Raw genomic sequence first — 12,403 nt, forward strand, 5'->3', positions numbered from 1 at the left:
TTGTATGTTGTAACATGCCCTTTTTTACTTACTACATTTTTCACTTATTGATTTCATTATCGTTTTTCTTTTGTGCTTCATATTTTCTTTAGGAAGGAACTTCAATTTACCATAAAACGTAAAATAAATTTACGTTTTATGATAAGCTTTATGATTAGTTTTTTGTAATTGTAAGTACTGTGATAAGAATAATCGATGTTGCATTTTAGATATAGTTTTGATAAAGACATGGAATATCTGTCGAAACTTCAACTCAATATAAATAAATAAAAAACTTTTAATAATATCTACTTTAAAATGAACCTGTTACCAAGAAAGCTTTTTCAAAATATAAGATAGGTCTTCTTCTTCATGGCTATCAAATTGGCTATAGTAATTTTGTTGACGGCATCTCAGAAAAGAGATGCAGAGGATCTGTTAAACCAATCTCTCAGGTTTCTAAGCCATGACGTTCTTCTTCGACCTGGTCCTCTTCTTCCGTCTACCTTTCCTTGTATTATTAAATGGAGTTAAATGGAGTAATATGGGTACATAAATATATATATATATATATATATATATATATATATATATATATATATATATAGACAGAGAGAGAGAGAGGGAGAGAGAGAGACTTTCTCATTTAACATTATCATTGATTAGCTTTGCTTTTATTCATTTTTTACGGGTTTAATACCTAATTGTAAACTTTTCTAGTCTGATATCTATGTACAAATGAAGTATTTTGAATATATATTGTAAAATAATACGGAATATGTTTCTGAAAAAGGAAATTTTAAACTATTCAAAAATTTATTGTTTTTATCTTCTCCAAAATATTTATTTTTTATAGTAATCTATTGGGCGAAACAACAAACCTTTTCTTAATATTGTTAAGCATATTCTGCAAAAAATAATATTTGTATTACAAAAAAGAATACTCACCAACTATACTATTATTGCTAGCATTAAGATGCCGTAATTTGGGAATTTTAAAAATACAATCGGGCAATTCTATGAAGGTGTTGTGCGAAATATCCAGTCTCTCAAGGGCACCTAGGCTGACGCATTCATCGGGCAACTTCGACACTTGATTATGAGATAAGTTGAGCTCTGTGATTTGGTTGAATTTGGCGGCAAACTTTGGCGGTATTTTTGTAATGACGTTGTCACTAAGATCACAGGTTTTGAGCTCAGTGTGCCTCATCAGGTGGTACACTGCATCAGGAACTTGCATTAACTGGCAATCGGACAAATCTGAAAAAATAAAGAAACAGTAACTAAAACTGATTTTATTCTTTCTAGCAAAGTAAATAGTTATACTAAATTGGGTCTTTTTAATGCAATCTACTGATACATTTGTATAGTGTTGAATATGGCAGATCAACCAAATAGTAACTGTTTTAACATAAACAAGTTTTCTTTAAAATGTACACGCAAGTTCATGTTCTGTTCTATTTACTTTGATCTAGATAAACGATTGGTGGATTATTGTCAATTGTAGACTTATTTTTTTAATAAATAAGTTCAAAATGTCGGAAAAACTGTCTGAATTTCGTATGACCATAGCCGGCCGCCACACGTGTTTTTTACTTGGGTTGAAAAAGTAAACTTGCCTTCAATGGCGCTTCGTGAGTCTTTGCCTCGTTTACTATTGCCTTCCATGTTTGTCGGTCCAAACTTGCCTTCTTGACTACCTCTTTTATTCTGTATTCATCTTTCTCTATCCTGAATTGCTCGGAACTAACAAACTTTTAATTTAATCCATTTAGTTCATGTTCGCCCTCAACTTCCCTCTTAACCCTTAAACGCCCAAAAATATGTAGGTTCAATGTATGCTCAAGGGTGGGTAAAAAATATCCACCTCAAAAATTGGTAATATATTTATTGATACTCGTTATAAATGTTTAATGGAATATAAAGAAATGGATTAAACTATTATTTTATGCTATATATGTTTATCCACATTAATGCCAGAAATAATTCCATACGAAATCAAAACGACACTTTTAGAAACGAAAAATATCAAATCCCCTGGCGATAACGGAGTAGTGATCAAAGCGATCAAAGTAGGTGGACATAAAATTATCCAGGCTTTGGCCAAGCTTCTCACCGAATGCATTTGCCAAGGAAAACCTTCTTCTTAAGGGAACAATGCAGTCATTATTTTATTACACAAGCAAGGAGACATAACCGATTTAAAAAACTACCGTCCTATCAGTTTGCTTTCACATATATATAAACTTTTCACAAAAATTATCAAAAAAGCGAAGAGTGGAAGCACTATATGTATTGAATCACATCGTAGTGATATAAAAACCAAAAAAATTAATGCATGTGCATTGACAGAACATGCATTAACGTTGAAACATAAATTTAATTTCGAGGATTCCTGTATTTTGGCAAAGGAAAAGAACCATTCAAAATGTGTTTTCTTGGAAATGTGTTCCATAAAATCTAGTACATCGTGCATCAATAAAAAGTCTGACATAGATAAACTGAGCAACATTATTGTTACTTACTGGAAAAACATCCAAAATAAAATAAATATTTACCTGTACATAAATTACACTTGCATGCATAACATGTTGCATACTACTTAGACAGGTTTAAAAATTAAAAAGTAAATCACCCAAGATGAGCCTCTAGTATTTCTTAAAAAGAAATATAATATTAAGTACACCTAATTACTTTTTAATCATAGGGTTTTTACTTTCTGTTCTCTATGTGTCAGAGTTAAAACACGCCAGTAAAAGATGCCATAAACTAAGTTTTACTATCTTTACCTAAATTTTAAAAATTTTAGAATATTTTGTCCATTATTTTATATTTTATATGTGTGTTATTAATGTTGAGTGTCAATGTTTTTATAAATAATCTCAACGACTAGTAAGTTGCACTGAAGAATTGTGATATTTTATAAATATTTACATATTTTTCTTATTACAGTGTCTTGAAAAAGGAATAAAACCATTCCGAAAGCTAGACAAAAAGTCAAAAGAGTGTTTTATTAACATCCCGGCCAATTTTCTGACTGCAACCCTAATAAACTGAGTTGTTTGTTTATATCGACAGTCACTAATATCCAGTATTTCTTATATATATATATATATATATATATATATATATATATATATATATATATATATATATATATATATATATATATAAATGTATTATTACTTTTTATTAGAATTTGTGTTATAATTTCACTACTAATAAACAGTTTTTGGTGAGATTTATCAGACATTATAAGTGATACGTGAATTTTGTCCGCTTTATATATTCATTTACATATATCCATATTCTTGTACGTATATTCATAAACAGTTGGTATTAAAGAATCCACCGGTTATTACACAACTTCCGCTACTTCTGCTGCCAGAATTAAGAACAATTTTAGCATTTTAAATGAACCCTCGCAGTGCAATATGTTCGTCTGTTTCAAAAGATCTCCAGTGCTTTACTTCTTGCACGTAATTATAACGTTAAAAGTAGGAAACAAATCGTTGGTATTCCTCATTAACCATATGGAGGTAACTTTCTCATCGCTTTAATTAGTTACATCAGTTAATTCAAAAGTATTATAGTTTTGTGAAGTAAGAATTTATTATTACATAAGATAACTATAAGAATTAATTCGAGGATTTGCGAAAATATGTTTTATTTATGAATAAAAAAAAATAATAAATCGATTGGGATACTCGAAAGATAATTTCGTAGAAAAATGCGGTAAAATAAATGCATCATAAGAAAAACCGTACCTATGGATGACTCATTTGTGTCATGCAGCAAAAATATTGGCAACTTGTTCTTTACCTGTAGTAAAAAATTCTACACTGGAAAAAGTGTCAAGACCTACCTAAAAACAACAAAGCCCCAGGAAAAGACACTATATCTGCAGAATGTTTGAAAAATGGATAAGAAATTTGGGTATATGTTTTTTATCATCTGATTTGCCAAATCTGGAAAGAGGAGCAAATACCTACCCCTGAAAAGAAAGTGTTATTACAGTCATATGCAAAAAGGGCGATAAAATGTACTGCACAAACTAGTGAGATATGTCACTTAAAAAAGCAGGATATTAAGTATTTTAAAAAACTTTAACATCGAAGTAAAACACTTCTGTTGTAAGTGATATATTTAAATAAAATAAAATTTAAAAATACAAATGGATTAGAAGTTCAGAACGTTTTCGGACTAGTCAGTCTATCTTCGGTGAACTTTTGTAGTACTTGCGTAAATACTTACGTAATTTACTTAAGTAATACGTAATAAGTACTTACAAACAGTGGTTGGGGATTACATTGATGAAGCCATACTTGGAAGTATTAAATTATACGGCAGTATGCCGATGAAATTTTATTATTACCTGAGAACTTACATCAATACTCGAAAAAATTTATTTTTATGGCAGTATTGATTGGCCAACTAGTTGGCTTCGTCAATCCCAAAGGTTTGGATGTAAAAATAAATTTTTTCGAGTAGTGACTTACGTTCCCGGTTTGTAATCCAATTTCATCGACATACTGCCGTATAATTTAGTACTTCCAAGTATGGTTTCATCTATGTAAACCCAACCACTCTTTGATTTTGTGGTTCTTTAGAATTGGAAACGACGGCGAAACAGGTCAGACTAGTTATCAACGAAGACAAAACTAAGTAAATGTTGGTTACTAAGGATACTATAGCAAATAAGGAACGGAAAACCGTATTTGGAAGTCATACCTTTGAACGTGTTGACAGCTTCACATACCTTGACTCGCTAATGACTATTACCAATAAAACACAGAGAATTGTAGAGACAAAGATGATGATGATGATGAATTGCATAAAGTATTTTCTCTAATCACCTTCATCATCATCATCATCAAAGATGATAATGCTGAACGATTAAGTGGATAGGTAAAATATCAAATAGGAAACTATTAGTGCGGATTTAGGAAAAATTAATCAACAATGGATCAAATATTCACATGAAAACATGAACGATAGCACAACAAAATAAAAACCGATTAACACTCGCACAAAAAAGAATTCTTAGAAAAATATAAGGACCAGTTAAGGTTAACACAATGCAGCAATCAGAGTGAGAACTAACCAGTGAGTAAAAATAATAAAGAGAGAAAAATGAAGATGGACTGGTCATGTTAAGAAACATCCGCGTGTCGTAAAGCTGGTCTAGGATGATAACACGAAAAGAAAGCGACAGTGAGGAGCTACCCCGGCTTTTAGAGCTTGATAGAAGAGAATAATAAAAGTTTTCTATTTTCTTTTCATATAACTATTCTTTCTTCTAAAAAATAGTAAGAGTTCGTGTTCAATATGAAGAATGTCGCAGAGTTGGTCCTGAAAAGAAACAAGTACAGGAGAAGAAAGGCTAGGACTTTAATAAACAATTAGGCTAGGAGTTTAATGTTAATAATAAATAATGTTGATGTTTTGTTAGCTACATGAAAGATTTGCTGGCAAACGGCTAGCTATAATGTGTACCATGTCTAGTATCACCAATGCTTTATTTAGCCTGTACACCGAATATGTTAAGAGAGCGACACAAGACACAAGCACCAGTTATCATTGTGTCTTAATTATGATATTACGTGATGAATCCAGAAACATATAGTATACTATTTTAAAGTGTTGTGGCTATATTGTTTAAACAGAATACTAGTTACACGAAAGTTATCTTCTTCATACGCTGTCTCCTTCATCGGAGGAAATTGTTTATTGTGGCAAACATTTCTGTCTTCAGCTGTACGCATAAGTTCGTCTAAGCTTAGTCTTGTCCAATTTTTAATATTATGGAGCCAGGATAATTTTTTACCTTCAATATCCAACTTTCCCTCTATTTTACCCTTAATGATCAAATATAAAGCATGGAATTATTCAAGGAAAGGTAGAAGGCAGAAGATCACGGGGAAGATTCCCAACAATATGGATCGACCAAATTACAGGAATACGAAAAAGGCCGATGCATGAGTTAAAAGAATTGACCAGAGACAGAGATTTTTGGAGACGGATGATCACGATGACCATTACACTCCCTCCGTGGACTCAGGACTGAAGAAAGAGAGAGAGAGAGTTAATTAAAATATAATATATTTGATTCCGTATTATTCGGTTTTTTTATGTGCAGTGGAGAAGTCCAGGTATACAACCTAGGTAGAGTAACCAAGTATTTGTTGCTAGTATATTGTTTTATTTACAAAACTCCAACTGTCTTTTTCCTCTTTCATTGCGTTCTCCAAGGCCGTATTCTCCTAGGATATTTTGAAACTTCTGTTCTGAACGTCTATTTCTAACTTAGCAGTAAAATCACCTAAGACGATCTTAACATATTTTTTCTTTGTTAATTATATGAGTTTTTATAGATCTGAATGCAATTTTGTAAGTATCTTATCTGGTTTATCTGCGGTTGGTGCATAAACTTAAATAATCTTAACTATAAAAAGAGAACTCCTTATTTGAAACAGCATTGTTCTATCGAATAAGTGTAGGTATACATTTGCATAAAATTGAGAGTCTCAATTCATCGCTCATTATTACTGCGACTAAAATGAAATGATTGGTATCATTGTTTCCTATACTTACAGTAAAATATTTTATTTATATTTTTTTTTATATTTCTAAATTATGCCAGACTATTATTTCCAGACTCGTACAGACTTTTGATGTTCCAAATCACTATCTTGACATCACTGTTTACTTTAATTTTGTTTTTGCTTTGTTTTTATTATGTTCCTGCGAAAGCTATAGGTGTTAATAATTCGCACGTTGGAATACTGATGCCTCAAGTACGACGTACCAAGAGGGCATGCAGTATCGTTGAGATATTGTCCACAACATGTCACTGACTTCTGTATTCAAGACTCAGACCTTTTAGCAGCAACCATTATAACTCATATGATTCAATGGTGCTCCATTTACTGCGTCTAGTTAAGGACATGTTTTGTCTGTCACGTATTTTGCTAGTCATTATTGCGTCTGGGATATAGAAACCAAAATTATAAATACGTATTACATTAGTATTAAAAAAAGGCGTGTTTCCAAAGACAAGTACTATCACATCCGATATTTAATATTAACTTAATGTAATATATCATTTAAAATTTAAGGAACAATCATTCGAAAAATGACATTTTAAAAGAAACAATCCATAACTTAGTAGCATGAAACTTAAATGTCAACAAAAATTGCAAAGGTGTCTAAATTATATTACTAAGCTTCACCGAACCGTAAATCTGTTATAACGTACTACTGATCCAACGGTCGACTCAATTTCACTCATTACCTTCAATTCAAAACAGTAGACTATTTCGATTTTATAGGGCATACGTTTAAAATTAATATTTCTCACTGTAAGAGTAGATGCTCGGAAGATACGCGCGTAGAATATTTGGCTCCTTCCAAAAAGGAACATTTTATTGAGTCAAGGACGGAAAAGATTACAGGATAAGAACAAAATAGAAAGTTTACTAACATTACAAAGACAAAAACACTCTAATTGTCAATGCGCAGAAACTAAGATTGTTAATTGTTAAGAGAAATTAATTATAATAGAACTTGTTTTATTTTAACACTCTATTGGCACTGAAATAAAAATGCCTCTGGCAGATCTAGGTTGTATACCTACCGATATTTCCATCAAAATATTTTTGGAGTTTTTTTAGTTAAAAATAAGAGTCCAGTAGGTTTGTTAAAATCCTTTATAGAAAATAAAATTGATCCGCTTCTTTTACAGAGTCCGGAAAAGTTCATAGCTTTTATATACCCAAACCCAACTCTTTAGTAACCCTACAACTACAACAGCACTCAAAAAAATCGTCCGAGAGATGGCGCTACAATTAAATTGACTGGTAATTGTATCCAGTATTATATTTTGTTTCTAAAGGACAGTTACACATTGGTATTTAGAAGATATTAATTGTAAAAAATTTATATAGCGCTATGTCATAATCTCTATCAGAACCTACAAGACTTATAGTTATTAATTTAACCTTAATGGAATTGATATTTTTTATGTTTATGAAATTTGATAGTATAGCAAGAAAGCTGAAGCCACCCCTGTCAGAAATAAAATTAAATCGCAGGAATATAAAAGTAGTGCAAGCATTTTAATCGTTAGTATTTTTACCTTCCATTTCCTACCTAAGCTTTCAGTCTCTGTAGCAGTTTCACATCTATGAATCACTCGTGTTACAGCGGAAGCCATGTTGTTGTCGGCTAACAAACGAAGGAGGACAGACAATTGGATTTACTTTTATTTTAAAGATTAGAGATATCTGATGTGCTGTTATGTGTAATAGTATTATCTATCGCTGCGCAACTTTGAACACGCGAGACGCGAAATACGATCGTACCCGTAGGGGAATGAGAATGTGAACGGAACGATTTGTATTGCGAATGCGTTTGTTTAAAATATTCCGCAATTCAGGGGCGTACTTCAGGAGAGTAATAAGGTTCACTAGTGATTTATAAATTAATATGATATATGTATTTATTATAGCTACTCTTTTCTATTGGGCTAACTATTTCATTTACTGTCATATAATTTCTATTCACTCTTTACAGTAAATTTTTAACGTATTAACTTTTTTGTAGCACTTCTTTGTTTTTTTAGTACTTATACATACTGAATGTTGCCTTTTATCATTGGAATTCTGACTTTATTGATTGTCACTCAGCTCAGTGTTGTATTAAACCATTCTTAAGTTTTGAAGTAAGATAATTCGACTCCTTTAAGGGTTAACTTACATAATCAATTAAAGCATTCCAAATGGCTGTTACTTCCTTATGATTTCGGATAATTTAAGTAATATTGAGCAGCTGAACTGTTGGAAATTTCACAATATTTTCTCAATATATTGTGATTCAAAGTTAATGTGACTCTCAAGAGAACATGCCTTGTCTTAAGCTTCCAATGTTTTCTTGGATTCAAGATAACAATAAATTCTACACCTTCAAAGACACTCATTTTTTTAAAATCCTTAAAAGCTCTCTATTATCTAAAAGTACACGCCTTATATTGCCATCAAATATTGCCAAAATCAAATATTCGCGATTATTTTCAAATTTGCTCATCAATTTTTTGCGTAAAGTCATGAAGTGATACATTCACAAATTAAAAATTAATCTTCAGGATTGGACAAAATTTCAACATTATTCTTAAACAATGTTATGATATCCTGGCTTTTTCACTATCACTAATAATGTCTTCATCTTTTCTTGCTCACACTTTGCCTTGAATTTGTTCTAGTGTATCGGTGACAACAATGTGTAAAAAAGGTAATAACTTGGATCTCGATAATTATAGCCAAGTCAGCCTTGCAGTTGGTATTTGTAAAATTGTGGTACAACTTTTCAAATTGATGAATAATAGCCAATACCAATACCAATGATCGCATATTGATATCACATAGTGTTCCTGATGTTAAAACAGTCGTTAAATAACGTTGACTGGGCTTCAGTTGTTTCTCTCAAAACAGCAACAGAATTAGCTCAATTTATTACCGAAATGTATGTAAAGTTTACAGAAATTAATTTTCCAATTAAAAAATTACGAACTCATAGTAAAGCTCCAATTTCTTGGTTTTATGATGAACTAAGAGTAATACGAGAAAATCTTTCCACGGTCAAGATAATTGATGTTATAAAGGAATATAGTGAGTATAAAAAGTTTAAGAAGCACTATAAATCAACAATATCATTAAAGAAAAAAACTGGCTTGTGAGAATTTCTTATCCAATTCAGAAAATATATCTCGTGACAGTTGGAAAGTTATAAATTATCACAGAAATAAATTTCAAAATAAAAAAGTCTGTCCAAGCGCGATTACATCAAACGATTTCAATAATTACTTTACTTCAGTAGCTAAACATATTACTTTACTTTACTTAATCAGTAGACCCATTTGTACCTTTCGGTGTTGGGCTATAAACATATTAAAAGTTCTTTTAATTCTACAAATGAAAGTGTAGCCATAGATTTTTTGAAAGATGTACACTCTCCTTGCGACTCTTTATTTTTATTACCTGTTAGTGATACTCAAATCAGAAATATTTTGGATAAATTGAAAAATTCACACTGCACGGATTTTTATTTCTTAAACAAAAAAATAATTGTGGAAACAATCGATATAATTATTGACAAATTAATTATACTTTATAATAATTATTGTCTTTCTGAAGGGATTTTCCCAGATGTAATAAAAGTAACAAAAGTGCTGCCGGTGTTTAAAAATGAGGCTTTAGATGAAATTGGAAATTATCGTCCCATCTCAATCATTTCCATTTTCGGCAAAATTTTTGAGAATATTCTAAATGTTCGTTTGATAGAATTTCTAGAAAAACACAAAATACTTCACTGTAATCAATATGACTTTAAAAAAAAGTGTATCACTACATTAGCTATACAGAAAATTATGAGAGATATAGTTGATGGCTTGGAGGAAGGACATTTTGTGTCTTTGACATTGTGTGACTTATCCAAAGCTTTTGACTGTGTTTCGCATGAATTACTGTTGAAAAAAATGCATAAATACAGTATTGGGGAAACATTCTTAATCTATTTAAATCATACCTAACAAATAGAAAACAGGCAGTTTTTCTTAATAACAGCTATTCTGAGTTTAACACTGTCGAATATGGAGTACCTCAAGGTTCGATATTAGAACCCACTTTGTTTCATATTTATCTGAACGATTTATTTGACTACACTTTTCCTATAAAATGTTTTTGCGTTGAAGATGATACAACTCTCATTAATACCGATATTAATCAGCATAATTTAAAAATTAAAATATATAGTGATACCCAGAAAGCAAAAAAGTGGTTTGTACATAATGGGCTGAAGCTAAATGAAGAGAAAAATCAGAATTTGATTTTTAGTTCCGATTCGAAGTATATCTCAAGAAATAGTGTTAAACTATTAGGAATCTTTCTAGATGATAATTTCAATTGGAGTGCTCATACAGATTACTTAAGTTCTAGACTTGCTACAAGTATATTTTTAATACGTAACTTAGTTTAGTATCCTTAGAATGTACTACTTTGCACTATTCCATAACCATCTACAGTACGGAATAACTGTTTGGGATAATTCCCCTCACGCAGATCGAATTTTTAAACTACAAAAAAGAGTAGTGAGGATACTTGCAAGAGCAGAGTATAGGGGACACTGTAAACCTTTTTTTCTGGATTTAGGAAATTCATGCCAACAAAGGTAAGTTTAATATAAACTCCAACTTCCATGATCACGATACAATATCTAGAGATGCTATCAGAACACAATGTTTTAGGTTGACAAAGAGCATAAAAAATTCGACTGATGTTAGTTTGTATAACTTTTTGCCAGATGAAGTAAAAAGTCTTCACCTGTTATCGCTTAAGCTTAAAATCAAATCACACTTTTTGAAACATTGGTTCTATGCAAAAACGGAGAACCTAAGTACAGCTTTACACAATAGTACTAGTTTGGTCAGGGTATTTGCCTATTATGATGACGTTGTATGTTTTTATATTTTTATTTAGTGTGTTTGTTGTTTCTTAAATTGTTAATATTAAATATCTGTCTGTAATGTTTAAATTAGCAAAAATTTTATATGTACGTATGTAAATTATCACTATTCGTTTGACTTGTCAAAAACAAAACCAATTTTGTATATTGACTAAATAAATTCTATTCTATTTTATTGTAATTCTCAAACAAAAATTAGAAGATTGACAATATTTACGCTGGATGCAAATTTCTTTGAAAAACATTCGAGAGTGGAGCAAAATACCTAAGGCAAGACAACTTTTCTACAAGCGAGAAGAGCCTAAAAACTCCACTATGGTTTTAGTTATTAAAAACATCATGAATTTTTTTTATTTCGCTTTTAAATATAATGCCTATTAAAAGTACTAACAAATTATTAAACCAGACTGCATTTTATTATAGAATTATAAATTAAAAATGTAAAAAAATTATCAAGATCTCATTAACCACGCCACTGACTGACAGTTTTCCTTGTAAAACTTCTATTTTATACTTCTATTTTTAAATGGCTCGTTTGATTGGCATTAGAGAACCTTGTCTTTAAATATTGAAATATTTATTAATCTTTGTATTTCTTTACGCAATGCATAATTTGAAATCCACATGCATCAATATTATTTGTTCTATAAAATATATTGTGACATTGGACTAATGTTTGGATTTTGTGTATGTAAATTTGTGCACGTGCATTTTAAGTTCAATGTTTTTTATTGTTTTAAATTTCAGAAACGCAGATGCATTTGTAGTAAAATATTTAATTTAAATTTCCGGCCCCTATTTTGTGACATCAATCACATTAAGTAAAAACAGAAACAGAAAATTTGGAATAACATTGATGATAAATGCTTTATAAACCATACCTGTAATATTTTTAAAATTTTGTTGG

The 12,403-nt window shown here is 30.7% G+C and overlaps 1 protein-coding gene across 3 annotated transcripts in view; it reads right to left on the reverse strand.

The window, feature by feature from the left end:
- Nucleotides 1-12,403, reverse strand: part of Sclp (leucine rich repeat containing protein 20 sclp) — a 29,036-nt gene that overhangs the window by 3,696 nt on the left and 12,937 nt on the right. The window contains exons 1-3 of one of the 3 annotated variants that reach the window (XM_072528949.1): nucleotides 8,232-8,248; nucleotides 8,131-8,201; nucleotides 928-1,239 (exon numbers count right to left, since the gene is read on the reverse strand). In XM_072528949.1, coding sequence (XP_072385050.1) covers nucleotides 928-1,239; nucleotides 8,131-8,194 — 376 coding nt within the window. In that variant the 5' untranslated portion in view covers nucleotides 8,195-8,201; nucleotides 8,232-8,248. Of the gene's footprint in view, nucleotides 1-927; nucleotides 1,240-8,130; nucleotides 8,340-12,403 lie in introns of those variants that run through there. The other 2 variants (XM_072528948.1, XM_072528947.1) reach the window with 2 other exon arrangements.

Source organism: Diabrotica undecimpunctata, chromosome 4, assembly GCF_040954645.1.
Source record: "Diabrotica undecimpunctata isolate CICGRU chromosome 4, icDiaUnde3, whole genome shotgun sequence".
NCBI classification, from domain to species: Eukaryota; Metazoa; Arthropoda; class Insecta; order Coleoptera; family Chrysomelidae; genus Diabrotica; species Diabrotica undecimpunctata.